This window comes from Pagrus major, chromosome 8 (genome assembly GCF_040436345.1).
Source record: "Pagrus major chromosome 8, Pma_NU_1.0".
NCBI classification, from domain to species: Eukaryota; Metazoa; Chordata; class Actinopteri; order Spariformes; family Sparidae; genus Pagrus; species Pagrus major.
Genome location: NC_133222.1, coordinates 28218148 through 28238558, shown reverse-complemented (window position 1 = coordinate 28238558; position 20411 = coordinate 28218148). Strand labels below are relative to the sequence as shown.

Genomic DNA, 20411 nt, shown 5'->3' with positions numbered 1-20411 from the left:
ACGCTGAAGTATCAGCAGTCCAACTGTGCAGTGTTTTGGTAAATTCATGGTGTCGTTGTCTCAGACCCCCCTTCTGTTAGACACACACCTCTGTCTACATCAGTGGAGCTGAGGTGGAGCAGGTGAACAGTTTTAGGTTTCTGGTAATCAACATCACAGAGAACTTATCATGGTCATCACACATCACCACCCTGGTAAAAAAACAAAGTAAACAAAGCTAAATTCCAGCGTGATGTTCTTGTCCGCTTTTACAGAGAAGCAATAGAAAGCATCCTGACAGGACACATCACAAACTGGCCCAGGACAGGAAGACTCTGCAGCAGCAGATTAAAACCACCCAGGACATCATTGGTACCCATCTACAGAGCATCAGTGATATCAGTGAAGTGAGATGTCTGAGCAGAGCCAAAAAGATACTTACCCGTGGTCCACACTGCCTGCTTGTTTAGTGCGTGAACTGCTGCGGCTCATTTGTGTGTGTGTGTGTGTCCACACAGGCAGTGTTGCTGCTGCAGCGCGGCTCCTGCCTGCCCTATCTGCTTACATGTAGTTTGCCTTCGATAATTATCAATAACAGTTATGACGTGATTTTCCTTTATTCCCGTTGACCTGTTGTGTGTATTCTCTTCAAATCTGTGACATATTCTAGAGATATAGACATTAAAACTGTAGTGAAACACTGGTTGATATGACCGTCTACAGGTCTCTGCAAAAATAGGCCAGACTCTGAACCTCTAGCTGACTTACAGCCTCGCTTTACACGTCCGTGAGCCGCGCTACTCATGCCAGTGTCGTGTGGCTGCGCTAACCTGTTAACGTGGACGCCGAAATGAAAACCAAGATGTTCGGCTCCTGCAGCCAAGTGCGTTCAGTCCATAAAAGCCAGCCACAGTTTGTTCACCGTGTTGCTGTCTGGCAAAAGATAGGCCCCTGTACAAGCTGCCTGTATGTGTATGATTTCTGTATGGTATTTTTGTATGCCAGCTGTTCTTCTGCAGTTCCCAGGTGGTGCACAGAAAGAATGAAGAGCATCTCAGCTAATTGTAAAAATTGCAATTATAGTTTTATTCAAGACATAAATCCACACATTGGGTCAACTGTGACAGCTGAACACTACATGTTACAACTGTGCATGAGAACTATTCCCACCTGCTCCTGTCCTGTTTTTCAATTGTTTGCTTGTTTGTAGTCTGTTTGTTTGTGTGTTTAATTTTGCTCCGTACTTTGAATGGAACTTGATGTGCTCAAGTGAAGCAGGGACACCTTCGTTCAGGCTGAGGTTGGTAATGATTCGGCAGAGCACAACCTCGCTGACATGGGGCACAAACTTTGGTTTAAACGCTTAAGTATAAATTTGCCCATCTTTCATTTGTACCTCACTCATGGCTCTTTATTTAAAAGTAGAGTGTTAGGAATATTCAACACTTTCCATTGTCTCTTTTCATGTAAGCGTGGGAGACTGGGTTATTGTTCTATAAAGATATTTAATTTGGGGGGCATGATTAAACAAGGTGAACCAATGCCATGCTGTTCATTATGAGTTTGTCCCTCAATATTTTGAACAGGGTCATTTTGTGAACCTGATGCTCCAGATGGTTTGTTACATAGAACCGTCTTGACAGGCGCTGCTGCAAACTGTTTAAAAAAAATACTTGGCAGGGGATTGGACGAACCACCTGTCTATCCCCATCGATCAAGGGCTAATTTTAACAAATCAGATCAACAGCAGGGGATCACCACCACCAGCAGAGCCTGTTGGCAAATCAAACTTTGACTCCAGCCAGTCGAGAGAAGAGCGAAAACATGTTTTCCATTGAGTGCTCTCCTTTCAATCAAATATACTCTCCTGTTCTGATGTAAGTGATGCTATAACAGCATGTACGCTAACCTCTTGAGGACAGCTATTTTCAAACAGTTGTTTTTCTCCCAGCCACACCTAAACCACGGCCATAGCTGGCCAGTAGCTCCTCAAAGGAGGAGAAATGATCAGTTGAACCACTGTGTGTTCAGCCACAAGCACATAGCTTGAAGCCTGTTGAGAGGGACACTCACGAGGACATGATCACATGATCTCCTGAATCCAGCTGCCTCGCAAGGTAAGCATCAGTGCCCTCTGAAAATGAACAGAGGACTTTTATTTTGATGAATTGCTTGCCTGACAGCCTTACTGAATTATATTCCATTATATTTTGAATTGTCACCCGGTGGCTTTTGTGTTTTCCTTTACATAAATAAAGACATTTCCACCACAGATGGATGCACAAATTGGTGCATAAAAAAACACCAGAAGGCAGGAAATGAAGTGTTTGACGCCCAGAATTGGAGAGGGTCTGGCTTTTAAAAAAAAGTGAAATATAACACTCAGCTCCCTTCTCCTAACATTACAACAACAAAAAAAATGCAGGCTTGATTTAAGTAGCTTTAAAGGAAAACTATATTTTTTAATATTATGGTGAAAAATGGCAAGAGAGTTGATGTGAAACAGAAGTGAAGTTTTAACAGAGCTAAGTTTAACGTTACAATGCCTGCCTGACCACCTTTTGGTCATTTTTGCTAAGGGCCCACAATCCCTGGCAGAAGCTCCAGTCACCAGAACAGAAACAGTGATGCAGTACTTCCCAACACATCCTCCCATGTGCTCGTCATCCTGCAATGAGGCAGAGCAAAAATATTTCCAAAAAGTTCCCTCTCCTGTATTTCCCATAATCGTGACATCAGCCACAGTCTGCTCTACTGTGATGGATTTAAGAGCTCTACCATCAGAAGAGAAGTGAGGAGGGCATTTGGTTAAAGCTTACTACTCAAAATGGTGAAAAATACACAGGCGGCAGTTGCAGTTGGACTGTATTACTGCCTGCCGTTGCGGTGGTTAAACTCACTTTGTAATTATTTACACATTTCTCTGAGTCATATAGTTAGTTTTATGCATAGACGATTTGTGACATGTGGGCTGGGAGAGGCAAACATTTTTTAACCGATGTGAATAGCCTACTGTATACGGTTATGCATACAGTAACAGAAGACAATAGTACCAAGCTTGCCATATACCCTAACAAAAGAGCATAACATTTGTTTCTGACCATTCACACATGAGCGCACACAACTGAAGCAGACTCGCAACCATAAAGTTAAAGTAGCTTGTTAAAAGTGAATTATCAATTTGTGTAGGGCTATATTATACAATATATATGCATACTTTCATTTTCCATATACCCTTTTAAACAATTTAGTAGTCACACACGTGAAATTGAAAACTGAAATATACATACTCACTCAGAAGATCACTTTAAAATATTATTTTTTTACGCAAGAAATCATTTGTAGGACCTATTTTGGACTCAATGTAGTGACATTTTTCAGCTGCTCAGGGGAGCAACGCCCTCCTGCCTCACTGCAAACCACACCTATGGTTATATTGTATATGAACAGATACCACAATTGAAACAAATATAGTATTTCATTTCAAAAATTATACATGGTAGATTAAAAGCTAACCTTTGAGCTGACTGAGCTGTACAGAATTCTGACACGCCAATAAGAACTTTCAGCTAAATAACAAAATAAATGTAATTTTTTCTCAGTTGCGCCTAATGGTAGCTCGAGTGCATAGAATTGTAGATGAGCTATCCAAAGTGGATGGAATTGTGTTTGTGCTCCTCAAAGCACTGAAAACATTTTCTAAACTCAACAGCACTTAGGCTTTTGTCCTGGATACTCAGGAAAATCAACAGACCTTACTTTGAGTAGTTTCATTGTGACTGTTGCTCTTGTATTATTCAAAAATAACAAGGACATTGTTTCTTAAAGACAAGTAGTTGTTGAGTTTTTTATTTTAAAAAAATCCAGTGCTGATACACCATAAACAAAAAATATGTTCTTCCCTAAACACACTGCTTCTACTTATCTGCATCGCTTCCTTTGATTTACAGTAATACAACCAATCAATAAGGCTTAGTGGAAGAGTATGTGTCCCTAATCTTTTGTTTTACTTTGATGGATACATATAGGGAACTCTTTCACACACTGTAAACACACACACGCACACACACACACACACACACACACAGAGAGAGAGAGAGAGAGAGAGAGAGAGAGAAAACCCAACCTCCACCTTTGCCCCCTTCATATCCCTCACCTGTTATTGTTATCGACCACTCTGGTATTGTTCCTCCCTGTCATATATGACACTACAACAGTGTCAACATTGTATATCACACGGATTAGCGCTTCAGCCGTCTGTACAGCTGACTGAGACCAGTTCTGCTCTACTGGAGCCTCCTGGCGAGAACTGTGAAATCTCAACGCCATCACCTAATGAGTGGAGGGAGCAGGCAGGAGCATACTGCAGAGGGGAGGAGATGGACTAAATATTGACAGCAAATATTTGATTGAAGGGTAGGGGTGTCCCCTGACTCATAAGAGTGTGACTCAGACAAAGAACACACACACACACACACACACACACCGACTAACAATTTCATGTTTTATCAGCGTGTACAGCTGTTGTCGACTTGAAAAGAGAGGGGTGAATGCTTCATATACGCACCTACACACACCGTCCTCAGGGCCTGCACCATGCTGAGACAAATACACAGCTGACTGTGGTAGATGAGGCTTCAGGTGTGTGTGTGTGTGTGTGTGTGTGTGTGTGTGTGTGTGTGTGTGTGTGTGTGTGTGTGTGTGTGTGTGTGTGAGAGAGAGAGAGAGAGAGAGAGTCTTAGCTGCAGATCATTTCTAACTGACTTCATGTCTATCATTGACACACCCGGTAGGGTGCCAGCAGCACATTCACACACACAAACAGCAGTCTCTATGCAACCCTTTGAAACACACTCACTCACTCACACACACACACACACACACACACACATACACACACACACACACACACCTGACTGAACACCAGTTGGGGGGTTTCAGGTGGAAGTCCGCGGGGAAGGCTTCCCAGCATGGCTGGCCTAAAAATATAATGCACTGGGCGGTCCTTTGTGAATAAACAAACACACTGTGACATTAGCCATTCCTCAAGAAACACCTGGATTATGAAGATAAAGGGACGAGCATCAGTGCTGCACAGGAAATAATCAAATTGACGTGTGTGAAATCTAACATAGGCCTGACCCCATGCTTTGTCAGCATGATATTACTGTCTGAGTGTGCAGCAGAAGCTTTCGTTATTACAGTAAAAGACAAACTGAGCTGAGTCTCAAAGTAATTTAAAGGTTCTGCAATTTCTGCATGAAGTAAAGAGTGTGGTTAGGAAGCCCTCGAGCGGTGCGCCAGGCTTTGCCCCCAGTGCCAACAGCACAGATCAGCAGCAACAGGTGATCAGAGTTCTCCACCTGCTGGACTAAAATTAAAATTGCAGCTAATTCTTGGCCTACTTCTTTGAGACTACAACTACCATCAACCATGATGTCCATTAGCAGAGATTAAGTGTTTAAATGGCAAGTCTTGGATTTAATTACAGTATGAAGGTGGTTTAGGTATTCATTTAATGCTACTTCTCTTCTACTACAGCTCAGAGAAAAATACTGAATGTTTTATTCCACCACATGTTTTACATGCCAAACAGATTTTGATCTCATAATATCAATGATTTGCTATATTTCAAACTACTGAAAGTAAACAAAGTAACCCAACTCACCACCGGTCACTCAACACCAGGATCAGCTACAACAATACACAACAGTCAATTTAAGTTTTGTGAAACAAGTATCTTAACACTGGCTGCTTAAGTAATATCTAAATCTCCTGTTAATACTCAAGTATACGAGTAAGTATCATCCTGGAAGTGGAATTTGACAACTTTCCAACCACAGTTACATTTTAGAATGCACCGGCTGACAAAGTTTGATGCTGTAACCAATGCTGCTGATTCAAATGGGCAAAAATGCAAACATAGTGTGAAAGTCAGTACTCTCAGTTCACTAGCTGTTTTAACTAACCTTATAGTCAGATGAGACCCAAAAAGCTGATCACTTTTCTCAGTGGCAAAGCATATACAGTGTTCCCAAACACTATAGATATGCTGTTTTATTATTTAAAAACATTACACATACTGGCTATAAGGCTGCAGTAAACATTGTAAGGTGAAGAAGGGCAGGGTTAGGAATAGGATTCACATTTGTTTGAGAAACCATAGATGTTAGTATATTTGGCCAAAATAAAGGCAACAAAATGTAACTTAGTAGATAGTTGAATGTTGAGTTTTATCCCCAGATTGTCACATCGGGTTGGCAGCTCAGTTGCCCGACCCAAAGCATCAGTATATGACGACCTGAGGATGAGACTTAAGGGGCACTATGAAGTTTTGGCGAAGAAATTCAAACTTTCTTCAATTCAAAACAAATTTTAAAATCTACAATAATAATGAGGTAATAATCAAAACTCAAATATTTGTTTTTTCCATTACTGAATAAACAAGCTGTTCTCAGAGGAAAGTAAGGTCTGCATAACACTGTTAGAAAGGTGGCAGGGTCCGCCACATATAAAACATTGTATGAAATTGTGACATTGTGTTGTCCTTCAAGGTCAGTTTGTTTATTCAGTCATGAAAAAATATATAGTTTATTTATTTAGTTTGTTTAGGCATAAAAAAATCAGTCAATGAAGATCTTTCTCTTCTCATTACATTGGTCCCCCCAGAACTACAGAGCGCACCTTTAACAATCATCGCTCATCTTTCTCCAGGAAGTTACATTTTGTTTTGTTTTTTGAGGGTCTCGGCCAAATGCTTGTTTGGATAAAGTGAAGAACTAATAATTCGACGTAAATTCTTCTTTTTCCTTTTGGAAACTCAACATCAATCAGAGTAGCCTGTGTGAAGTACTGTGACATACTTGATTTCTTGCTTTTATTCCAGTATCTCTCAGTCTGCCCCATTGCAGTTTCAGCTGGCACTAACTCATATAAAGTGGATTTAAACCCACAGCAGACTAAAGAATATACTACTACAAGAATATACTGGTTAAAAAAAACCTTACGTTTGCATACAAGAGTGTTTTCAGTCAATTTGACGTGTTAATCAAAGGCTGCAGTTGTTGTTGCAGGATGCAGGTCACACATTACACCGGTGTTGGCCAACCTACATTGGTTGATTTTTAACACCTTTTGATCAGAGCTACACGGGCTGGCCCCACTTTATATTTCTGCATTATTGTCTATGAAGAACACTGAATTCTAATGACCAAGGCCTTTTGGCTGACTTCCTATTGCAGAACAACATGCTTCAAATGTCTCTGTCACTGAAACTGACAATAGAAGAGAAAATTCTACAATCAAGGACACACCAATTGTACAATTCTGGGGACAAAACCATTACCAATATTCAGAATATCATTTTGGCCAATATCTGACGCTGATACCGAAGTTTTCCTGTTGTTGTCCATTGTTACAAAAAATCATATCAAATCAATCATTACAAAAAAAGTAACTGAATTATTCTAAGTCATTCATTAACTATCTTTGAAAAAGCACAAAGCCAATCAAACGTATTTATGAAACAAACTCTAAAGGAGCTCTGTTGAACTTCTGTGTTGTGCTGGAAGCCGGTCGTTAGTTTATGTTAGCAGATTTCTTGACTAATGTAAGCTACTGTTGCTCTCTGTTAGTGGAGCAGAGAGAGGCACTGAGAGGAGGCACTCGATAAATTACATAAAGTCATCCTTTGGACTGTTGCGGAAAATCTGAAGTCTTTCACACAGAAATGCACAGTCAGCAGCATTAAACAACTTCCATAGGCTTGTATAGCCAACTGAGAGAGACGGAGAAGGTCTCATTTATCACATCATGTTACAAAGCGCTTGCATGTGGTAAAAAAAAAAAGTGATTAATACATGTAGATTACTAAAAACTGTTACATAGAGCCCCTTTAATATAACCTTCTTCATATGAATGCTTTTTGTGAAAAGTAAGTGCTTCAAAAGCCTTTTTACCTTCTCAATGATAAGATTTTTTCAGTGCTTACAGTAGTTAGCCTTACAAACTGATGGCAGGGATGAGCCAGGAGCTGATGAGCCTGCACAAAACTGATGTGACACAACAGGTAAACATCAGCCACTGCCATGGGTGAATGTCATCTTTGCCGATATAGGCAGACAGAGAGATGAAGTCGAGGCCCCTCCGGTGGACCAGAAGAGCAAATACTGTACAGTTGTCAGAGTGGAGAGACTAATACATTTTTGATCCCGTTTGAATTGTGCCATGAAGCACACAAATGATGTTTAAGAATTAAAAAGATAATTTTACATGTCAAGAAAGTCACCATTTGTTACAAAGAGAGTAAGATATAATCTGCTGCACAGAAAAGGTATTAACAAAGGTGAAAAGCACAATAAAACTGGTCATATTGACAACTGCAGTTACGTGAAAGTGTGGTTTGTCAGTTCTGCGAGCTGCTAATATACAGAAGTAGCTCTACAATGTTTAAGTTACAGGCTTTGGTGACCGTTCAACGAGAAGACGTCACTAACACGGCTGTTGGCTGTGAAGTCTTTATAATTACGTCTTTTATTTCATTAGTTTTATGACAAGCTCAATCTCAATTTCAAGTTGAAAAATTATCTTTGATGATTTGTTTCTCTCAATTCACTAACATACATAAGGTCCCATGGGGTCCACGAGAAGGGCCGTGACTCTCTCTCTACAGCAGTCAAGGTGAATATCAGCTGGCACTGATGACTGATGATATATCGGTGCATCGATACTAAAGACTTCAAACTGTGCAATCTTATTATCCCGATGGGCAACTTCAGCATCTCAATGTGCAATGGTGTAAATATTTATGGAGTTTTATTTTCTTATTTACATTGTTAATGTTGTTTCTACTGCTTTTTTTACTTATGTTTCCTATATTTTTTACTTATTTATTACTACTGTTTTAATTGATACTCTATGTTTGCCATCCCCTTTTCTACTGTGATAATGCAAGTTTCTCCGTTGTGGGACTAATGAAGGATTATCTTATTTTATCTTAAATCCTTCTTGTAATGATCAAATTTTGTCTCACTGGCAATTACTCCTTAAATAGTGATGCAATATTTGCCATTTTTTGTTAAGAGAAATCTCAGGTGTACCACAGTCCTACCATCTCGTGTTTGTATTTGTTTATCCAACCTTAATGAAGTGTGTGTGTCTTCAGGTGAGTTAGAGAGGGGGGGGGGGGGGGAGAGAGAGAAAGGGGAAAAGAGGGAGAGAGAGAGAGGGAGAGAAGGGGGAGAGAGGGAGAGAGAGAGGGAGGGGGAGAGAGGAAGAGAGAGGGGGGGAGAGACGGGGTGAGAGGGAGAGAGAGAGGAAGAGAGAGAGGGGTGAGAGAGGAGGCGCATGACGTCAGAGGTCAGCTGACCGGTTTGTTTTGCTTGCTCGAGCTCGCTCAGATAAAAACACAGCGAGAGGAAGGAAGCAGCGACACCAAACCATCTTCAAAGTCGTCCTCAGTTAGCGTTTTACCGAAAAGCTGCCAGCAGGACGCCACGGAGACTTTTATAAACCCTTTTTATCTTTTATATTTGTGCTTTGATACAGCCGCTACCTCCGTCTTCATCCCTACTGCCAGCTGGTTGACTTTGACGCAATGCCTTCAGAAAAAACCTTCAAACAAAGAAGGACATTCGGTAGGTGTTGTTATCTCGTCCTGTTTCATCATTTCTCACTAGACTCCTCCGCGTCGTGTCTGTCATGTGCTGAGTAATGTTTGTAGCTGTCGGCCGAGTTTTTCCTCTGTAGTGGACAACAGTGCACTACGCCGTTAATGTAGACAGGCCAGGTAGTTGTTGGTTAATGTCCCAGTTGCGAGTATTAGCGTTCATTTTGTCAAGCCACCTCAGTGTAGCCGACAGTTATAATGTTGACGTTTCACAGAGAAGAGATACTGCATTTATCTGAACAGATAATGAACTTACAGGACACCGTCAGCGATGGTCGTGCCAACTCATCTAAAATAGGATAAAAGACAGAAATGTTCACAGTCGTATACAAAAAGGTTTAAAATGGATGAGAATGGAATAAAATATGGTTATTTGCTGCAGGCCTGTCTCTCCCTGTGTATGTGTGTGTGCGTGTATGCGTGCGTGAGTGTGTTTATTTGCATCAGAGCGACTGGAGAAAAACAAAGTGGTGTCGAAATGCAGGGCAGAGAAAAAGGGAGCTGCAGGATTGGGGGATGGGACAGTTTGTGGATGAGGAGAGAGGAGTTTAGAAGAGGAAACCGATTCAGATGGTGCTCAGACATGAAGTTGAGCTGTTGTTTGGAGGCTAGGCCACAGCCTCGATGCGGATTATTGTTTTGGTTATGCTCTCCCTTCCCCCAGAGCTAAAGACCAGGCCTGCGATGCTGTACAAACTTAGTCGTTTATCTTCTTGCCTCTGTCTTATCGCATATAATTTGTGTTTTTTCTGTAGGTAAGTCAGTGTAATAATATAGAAACGTGTTTAAATTCCCATTAGGTCGTTAAGTTCGCCATTAGTTGTTGTTTTTCTTATTAGTGTTGTGTACCTTGAACAAAAAATGGGAACTGTTACCTTCAGTCCTGGAAATAAAATTCCCAGAATGACTACAAGTTACCGACTTCCGGTTTAACGTCACGTTATTGGTCCAAATTTACACAACCAGAGCACGTGAGGGCCAGGCAGCCGACAGAAACATCGCGTCACGTGCGTTTAACATCATTTGAGAGCGTGCCACAGTGAAGCTTTTGACACTAATTAATATTTGTTAATGTAATATCGCGATAAAGTACTAACTGTAGCTACGTACGTTACCACTTGAGGAGCAGACAGTGATCTATGAGTGGTTGTTTACATTGTGATAGGCCTCACCAGCTGTAGTCATAATGAACCTCAGTCCTGTGTGTATGCATGATTATCTGGCCCACATGTTTGAGTACATACACTGCTCTGCGATGTACTACATGGTCATTAAGCCTGTATGAATCGGCAGGCCCAAACCTGAGTTCACTTTCAGAGTGTGAAACAGTTCAAGTTGCGTATCTGTAGAATAGGTCATGACATGACTCATGAAACCACAGGGAATCTTCCAGTTGTGCTGGGTGGTACTGACTTTTTCCATATCGTGACAAAACAGAAATATCTGGAAGAAAAAAAAAACCCACATGCTTTTAAGTCAACCGCTTCCCTTTTTTTTTTCTCTTTTGTTTGATTGAAATCTGATGACTCGAAGGCTGTTGGTCTGGTCATGAGAACCAGCTGTGACACATACAGAGCTTCCTTGTTCCCGGGCCATGAGCTCATCCTGATTTAAATGTACAGTGCCCTATGTTTCCTCAAATTTAGCATGCAAATAGCCCTCAGGATGATAAACATTTGTCATTTGATGGAGTTAGTTATCGTAACAGTAGGTGTTAACATCTATTATTGCCTGATGTCACATGACTGGATAACAGTAGTAACACAAGGCTTTAAGTGACTCAGATGGCTGACAGGAGCCATTGTACTGCCTTTGAATGCTTGGCTCCAGCTTCCTTGATACTCTTTCTACCAAACGTTTCATTGTACGTCAAAGTGCACAAACTGATGGAGATCACTGTGATGATGTTCAGACAGTTTTTTTCCCCCTACATGTTCAAGTTTGTTGATTGATGCCATGTTGACCAACTGATTGTTGTTGTTGATGTTGTCAGTACAAAGTGTACTAAGCCCAAGGTGTTATCTGTGGCCATTTATTTTGGCCCAGTTACAAATGACTTCAAATGGGGTTAAACCTCAGTAAGGAGGAGCCTACTTCCAATCAGCAGCTGTTACTGACCTGACCTTTTGAGTGAACACAGTGGAGGAGAAACCTTGTGTTGATAAGGTCCACCTTTAGCTGAGACTCTAACAAACCAATGTGTAGAAACTAGAGATAGACAGATTATCTGTATCGTTTTTTGTGTCCAATCACAGATTAAATTAATTAATTAAAAAATGCAATACTTTGGCCCTGATGCATGATCTGTTTTCTGTCTGCAGTCACCATTCCATAATGTCACTCAATGTCCCGCCCACACCACTGTCTGATTGGTTACTCTTCACGAGTAATAGCCTATCAACACTGAATAATCTGAATCTGCAAAATAACTACTAACTAAAGTTATCAAATAAATATAGAGGGGTGGAAGAATACAATAGCAGAAAATGGAAATATTCAAGTAAAGTATCTCAAAATTGTACTTAAGTACAGCACTTGAGAAAATTGTAGTTAGTTGCATTCCCTGACTGGTTACTCTAAATTTTGACATCAAGATTTGTATTGTTACTGCAAATGTATATCAGTTCCAAATATCTGTTATCAGTTATCGGTCTTCTTGATTATTAATAATCGGTATCTGCACTGACAAAACAATATTGGTTTATCCCTAGTAGAAACCATCCAGGCCCGCATGAACATGAGGTGAATTCTGCAGCCCATACTGAGAGCATTTAGTGGCTGTACATTGTTATATTATGACAGGAATAAACAGACCAAATCTTCATTAAGTAAGTGACAAATTTTAGCTAATTTCCTGCAGTTTTGGTGTGTGTTAAGGGATGTAAACTGTACACACTCATCAACACACGCTGATTTAATTGAGTAGAAAATGAATGAATCCTAATTTTATTCTAATAATCTGCTAATCACTGTGAAACAATGTGGTTACACCATGAGTGGATTTTAGGGAAAGCCCATTATGTTTTGTTTTTTTACTGCAGTGCCTTAGTCCTCTAAGCAGTCTTTTAAATACATTGTTCCTACTTTTATTCTGTTCGGCATTAAGCTCCAAGAATGTAATGTTATTATGATTTTTTACTAAATATTATTTCAAGTAGATCTGATAAGATGTAATGGAAGACGAATTACAGCTGGGACACACTTTGGTTAAACAGGAATGTGTGATAACAAGTCCACTAAGCTGTTGAACCGGAGATTATAATTACACCATGACTGCGACTTGATCACATGATCACCAAATACATTAACTGACAGTGGAGTGTGGAGGATATATTTTGACTGTATTCTTTTTTTCTTTTCCTTTTTAGGTGGCTCTGTTCATGTGTTTGTGTCTGATGTCTCTGACCTCATTGGTGTTTAATCAGTTCTTGCTGATTCTGCTGACCTGCTAATCTCTTTGTCTGGTTGTACATTTCCATTAACTGAGTTTGTTTGTCTGCCCTACAGAACAGAGAGTAGAAGATGTCAGACTGATCCGAGAGCAGCACCCCAACAAGATACCTGTGAGTTTGCATTTACTTGCTATGGTTGAGTGAGCACCGAAGCCTGTTGTATGCAGAAAAGCCCAAAGTATTCTCAAAATGCTTTGAGAACAAAACTGAAAGGGCAGAAATGTATGAGCATGATGAGTATAACAGGAAGACACGAGTAAGAACAAGACAAACTCCCTTCAACGGAAAGTGTTACCACATATTTCCTGATCTGAACTCGCTGTGAGATCGTTTAAATGTTATTTGATAGCGTCAGACACATAACTGCATGAGCTCTCATTAGCAGACTGTCTGACCTTGATGTCTGTTACATGGATTCAATGGGACACAAACTCTGTAATGTTTTATGGAGTTGACATCACAACAAATCTAAAAATAGACTATTACATATGATAACAAACATAAGTGAATCCTCTTTGCAACCACAAATACTTGTTTACTACACATGTAGCCTGTATCCCAACAAGAAAGGAGACCCATCATTATATAAACACAATTTAAATGATTTCTTATCAGTTGATGGTATTTATAATATTAGGTTAGAGGATGTGCTGCTGCTCCCTTTAAAAAGCCTGAAAGACTGAATTGGCCAAATTCAAAAATAAATGATTAAATAAATGACTCAATAGATAAATTAATATGCCATTAAATGGAGCAAAAATAATTCAAAATAAATTTAAATAAATGTAGGCATTGATTAATGTATAAAATGTGACACAATTGGAAATTTAATTTGCTCTTCTATTTATTCGATCTTTGTATTAATTCCTCTATATTTATTTTCCCAATTATGTTTTCATTGTATTTATTAACTTATTCATATTTAAATGTATTTATTTATGACACACTTTGAAAGACAGACCTCTCAATAGCATAACAAAGCAGAAATGCAGTAGAAAATGTTAAAAGGAAATACATATGTGAAGGAGAAATACAGGTAATAATTAAATGCAAAGGGAAAATAATTGGCTACAGAAATAAATAAATACATATAAAGATGAATACATTTTTACCTAAAATGGAAAATAAAACGGAAAGGGAAATAAATAGGGGAATTAAAACAATGGTGATTAAATACAGAAGTAAATTGAAACGTCATAAATATATAATAAATATGATGAAATATACACACATTTTGTTTGGCCAGGGACCACAGATGAAAACTAATTCTGGCATATTTACAGTTATGTTCATTAATATGCAAAAAAAAAAGTAATTAATGCCTACATTTATTTCTGATAATACTTTTGGTCCTTTTTCAATAAAATATTAACTTATTTATTGAGTCATTTATTTACTTATTGATTTTGAATCTTGGCAGTTTCAGTCCTCCGTAGATTTAAGTGGTGCTCTTAAATTTTGTGCTGATGTTCGTGAAATTTTCAGTCAGGAGCACCAGTGGTACTAGTGCAAAAGGTCTGGAGCCCTGTACTCCAAGTTTATTTCATGTTTAGTTTCTGTAGTCAGGCTTTATCTTCCTGCTCACAGTGACCATAGCAGATGTTTCAAGTTCTTCTTATGAGAATTGGATGTGACTGCATCTGCTAATGAGTCAGGTGTCTTAGCAACCAGCCATAAACAAACACACACCTCATGTTTCACCTGCTCGTTCTATCATTTAGAGTATCAGCACAGCCCTCCATCTGCTGCAGCATGTAAGGCCTCGTCTCATCTTAAAAGCACCCCAGTGTGTGTGTGAGTGTTCGTGTGTGTGTTTCCTGTGTACTCCCCTGGGGTTATAAACTGCCATGTCATGCTAAGTGTTGAGACCAGAGGCAGATGCGCTGTGTCACTGTAATATAACTCCATCCAGACTGGCTCAGTGGAGCCTGTGGGGGGGGGGAGCAGAAGACTGTTTGACAGACTCATTATAGCTCTCAGACCAGCCTCAACTCACTGAACTGTAGACCTGCTTTCATGCCAAAAGGAAGTGAATCCACTTTGAAGCACTTGCTCAGATTTCAGAGCGGCAGTTGTATTTTTATTTTTCATTTTTCGTAATGATTGTTTTTTTGACTTGGAAAGATTCAAAGTTAGAAATGAATTCTCCTGATTCAGTCGAACACTTGTCAGCATGCAGATTAAACAGTAAACATATGACACATTAAAAATGATTAAGTAATCAGCCAACATTACAGATAAATTTACATTAGAGCTGGGTAATATCCTGTCAGTATCCTGATATAACATTCAGTCTCGTCTGGATTGTGGTCACTATAATTGGATATCTCTTTCTCTCCATTTATCCATCCAGCCATCCTTCATCATCAATTTATTTGCTGATTATTTTCTTGATACCTGGTTTGGTCGATATTACATCATAAAATCTTGTTATGTTCGACCAACAGTCCAAAACCCAAAGATAATCAACTGATTCTAATTATAAATTGTTACATTTGTACTGTAAACAAGATGTTTGGATGTTATTTTTAATATGAATAAAAGATTGAAAACCAAATTAGTTGCAGATTCATTTTCTGTACATAGCCTCATCGTTTAATCACCAGAACCACTGCAGCGCTAATCTGAAATGCTGTCCATTCCAAGTAATAAACGACTTCTCAAATGAATTTCCTAGAAATGTTCTCTTCCACAGTGTATATCGCTGTAGTGATATAAGATCACACATTCCATGGTACAATATTTCATGTGTATCAGACAGCCAGGTTGTCACAGTGTGTATAATATCCTATTAAAGGCAGAGAGACTGAGCACATGATCGCGGTGGGATGAGGGGAGGTAGACTCTGTGGTTACATCATCGATGCGTGGTGCTCAAACCTATACAAAGTTGGACAGTGCTTCTGAGATGACAGACTTTGGATGTGAGGATGAAAACCGTATCATCACCATGTTGGCGCTGCTGTTTACGGTTTCCTTGATGCAACATTCAAAGAAGCTTTACACATTTATTTTCTGGGTGTATACTTGTTTATTGTACGTAGCCTATATATTTACACACACACACACACACACTGTATATAGATATACATTGTGTATGTATGTATGTATGTATGTATATATATATATATGTGTGTGTTGTATGATTAAAAACATACATTACCTTGATAAACACAAGAATTAAAAGTACCTTAAATAGCTCAGATAAGTAATAGAGAGTGTTTTCAAATCAGTCAGAAGATTCTCTGTGGCAGCCAGCCTTAATGGATTAGTGTTACAGTGGTCAGTGTGCTTCTGCAGGGCTGTTTTTAAAAGGGTTATTTGAAACGCATCTTTTAACTTGATTAAATGTCTCACTGCATAAAAACAGTCTGTGTTCGTAGGTCGAGCATTTTAGCTTTGGTCCAGTAAACATGGACTTCAGACTCACAAGCAGAGGACTGGGTTCTTTTTCCTCCATATACAAATATCCATGACCTCATCTCCCTATTACATCTCACTATTGATCATGGACACTGCTCTGCTGTCAGGGTATCAGGTCTAAAAACAGCAAAGGAAATGTTGCCTTCATAGAATTTCACCAGCCAGAATAAAAGTGGAGAGATTGATTATGCTGCCTTTGCCTGTAGGTGATCATTGAGAGGTATAAAGGAGAAAAACAGCTTCCCATCCTGGACAAGACCAAGTTCCTGGTGCCAGATCACGTCAACATGAGTGAACTCATCAAGATTATCAGGTAGAGCTGAAGTGTTCCACTCTGGGTTCATTTCCTCTCCTCTCCTCTCCTTTTCTTTATTGCCTTTCCTCTCCTTTCCTTCCTTTTGCTTTCCACTTTTTTCTTTTCTTTCCTTTGCTATCCTTACTTTTTCAACTCATCTTCCCTTTCTTTTCTCTTCTGTCCTTTCTTTTCCTTATTTCCTGTCATACCCCTCACACTGTCTTGTCCTTGTCTCTCCACCAGGAGGCGCCTCCAGCTCAACTCCAACCAGGCCTTCTTCCTGCTGGTCAACGGCCACAGCATGGTGTCTGTGTCTGCTGCCATCTCCGAGGTCTACGAGCGGGAGCGGGACCAAGATGGCTTCCTCTACATGGTGTACGCCTCCCAGGAGACCTTTGGCTTCGCCATGACCGCCCAATGAACAGCCATCCCTCTTTTTCCACCTGGCAGGCCATTGGACAATCAGTAGTTTTAAGCCCCCTCCATGTTTCCTGCCACACACCTTTAGTGTAACGACTAAAACACAAACTGCTAAATCTAAACACAGCGTGTGATATTTTCCCAGCTTGAACTGGTCGACGTTGTGATCTCTAAATTATGATTGCAACGAGCGAGTCGTCTGTTTGTGTGCCACCACACTCTCCCAGTAGCATAAAGCCACAATGGTTGACCAGAACAGCAGAGTTTAAGTAAAGAAATCCCTAAATTAGACCATGACTCAGGCCAAGAGAGTCTTTAGTGTCTCTGCTTCTTTATTGTCCTCTCTGTTGATTCATGTCCGCTCTCATGGCAACGTGCAGCCTGTTGACGGCAGTTATTTTCAGTGTTGTGGTTAAGTGTCTCCGAGGCTGTATTTATGTTAATGTATATATACATTTCAGGTAGTGATATTACATAAAAGTGGCGAGGCTCCACCACTTATCTATATATACATTAGCCGATGAACAAAGCCAACCTTTACTTAGAGGTTTTTGGAGACAGGAACTAGAGAAAAGTTGGGGAAGTGTGTTTTTTTTTATTGCAGTTAAAAGGTAAAAACTAAGGGATTTGTAGTTCGGATCGGAGTTATTTTGCCAGAGTAAGATGCAAAATGAAGTAGAGAAGATCCTTGTTGATGAGCGGATCTCTGCTGTGTGTGTCGTCACATTCCCTCAGTGGTCCTTCTTTGGTGTTTTTATCCCTCCCTGCCTTGTAGCCTAAAGCATCTTCACTGTAACATAGAGATGTTAGGAAACTGCTTTTGCTCTCGAAACAGATGATTGTAGTTTGCAAAAAAAGAAAAAAAATGCCTTGGTGTACAGATAATATTGACTTTACGGCTTTGATTATAAAAGGGGTTCCGGTGAGAGTGTAACCAAGTTGACTTTGGACACACTACAAGGAGCGTGGTCTGAGTGCATGTGTGAATGGAGGATGTTTCTGTAAATGCTGATGAGGGGAGGGGGTCGCCATTTCCTTTCCTTTTTAGTCTCCTTTGTCACGAGTATTTATAAAGGTGATGAAGGAACGTAAGAAAGTCAGAACAAGAGTGAAGCACGGGCAGGTTGACGAGCATCGTGTCTGACTGTTCATCTGTGTTGTGCCTCTGACCCACCGGGCTGATTTCCCACAGCTGTCATTGTTGTTCAGTTTCACTTCACTGAAATCCAACGGGCGCTCTCACCGTGGGGAACCTGCCCAGTGAGTTTTCAAGGTCTGCACTCATAAAAAAAACCTGTCTGTCTGTCTGTAGATGTTCATCTGCACTTTCTGTGCTGACGTACTTCTCCTCCTCCTCATCATCATCTTTTTAACAGACTGTTTAGCTGCTTTTATATCGCAGTATTTTATCTTTTTGGTTCTTTTTATTTAATGTGATTTTATTCCATTGTACGCCATGTCTTTACTCTTCGCTGTCTACAGTATGTGAAGTATAAAGGTAACTCTTTTTTCTGACTAGTGAAAGCCACTGTGTGTTTGTTACAGAGGGGTGGAGCATTTGATTCAGTGCTGTCCTTTCTGCCTGCTCCTCGGTTTCACGCACACACATATCCACACACAGCAATATCACCCAGCCTCCTCTTATGTATTTATGTTGGTATTTTGTAAACAATAAAAACAGAAAAAAAGAAAGAAGTTGTTGGTTTCCTGTTTTTACACGGTGTTATAAAGGTGTCCATTATGCTGCTACTCATACCAACTGACAAATAACTCTGAGCACAAATTCTTATACAAGCTAAAATGAGTCAGTATTGACAGAGTGAGTCAGCTGTGCGAAACCTACCACATGATTAAACACTGCTGAAGTTACAGGTGCCTCAGTCATAAAACTAAAACAGTTTTGAGATGATTTGGCAAACCTAATCATCAGATGTAAATCTTTGGTAACACTTAATAATAACCATCATAATCACATGGTAAATATAATATCTAGTTAATTAAACTTCAGTTAATAGTTTTTTGACTGTTAACTAACAATGAAATACTATGAGTCCTTTGTGCTACATCTATTTTAAAATAAATTGCTTAATAAATGGTTTATAAAGCATTTTAACTGTTTGTTAACAGTGAAAAAACTACTGACTAGAGCCTGAGTCAAAAGCTCAGTTATCATTATAACAGGCAATATACTCACATTTTTTGCAATGGTCCCTCAGATATGGTTATCAAACACAACAGGTACAAAGATATGTAATAAAGGCAGGATATTTAACAGTTGAACAACAAACTTTATTGTCTGAAATGATGGTGTTGCACTGAAACAATAAACTTCACAGGAAATGTAAGAATCATAAATCAGCCCGAGCATCCTTTTCTGCATTGTGTTCTTTAAAACCAAAATGTTTTCATATCAGCCGATATTGATAACATATATGTCGATACTGATACGTCTGGTTGGGCTTTACTATTAACTAATGTTTAATTAACTATAAATTAACCATTTACGTGTTACCAAATCTTCTCAGAACAGTGTGAAGCTCCCAGATCCACAGTTCAGTCTCACTAAACACCACATGCTTTTCTGGTTGCTTGACCCGCTGACGCGCTGACTTTTATTTGGTGGCTAAAATAGCTTACGCAGCTCTTCTAAAGCTTTGTATCGCTGTCAAGCACATTTGTCAATAGGTTTATTTTGTTAACAATATGCATGTAATGACTGGCATCCTGTCAAATTCACACTCAAAACAAATAAGGGGCAGCATATCACCAGAATAACCGCTAAATGCTGCTAACTGTAGCTGTTGTATGCTAGTTAGCTCAGTTAGCCATGCAGCTTGCAGTGCAGACTGGGAGCCCTGGGCACCAGGGGAGTGTTGGTGTCTACACAGCTAGCACAGGAGATTTGGACCTGCATGTGCCAGGGCCAGCTGGTTAGCATGCTAACTTCAGTAGATGTCTCTGTAATACAGCAGAAGTCATAATGTCAAACCTGTTATTTCTTCACATCCTGTTGATCGTTTTAGTCAATGTTTGGATGTTTTCAACTAAAACTCCTAGATACGGCACCTCTAATATTGTCAGTAATCAGGTTGTCAAATGTAGTTTACGGTAGCCGCTCCTCAGCCATCATTTGTCAAACACTGTTACACAATAGAGCATACAACTGAGGCAGCACA

General features: G+C 39.7%; 1 protein-coding gene across 1 annotated transcript; it reads left to right on the top strand.

The window, feature by feature from the left end:
* Positions 1-9357: 9357 nt before the first annotated feature.
* Positions 9358-18930, top strand: map1lc3b (microtubule-associated protein 1 light chain 3 beta). The gene is made up of 4 exons (XM_073471477.1): positions 9358-9614; positions 13154-13209; positions 16727-16833; positions 17059-18930. The coding sequence occupies exons 1-4, from the start codon at positions 9575-9577 to the stop codon at positions 17234-17236; spliced, it is 381 nt and encodes a 126-aa protein (XP_073327578.1). The 5' UTR covers positions 9358-9574; the 3' UTR covers positions 17237-18930.
* The last annotated feature ends 1481 nt before the right edge of the window (positions 18931-20411 follow it).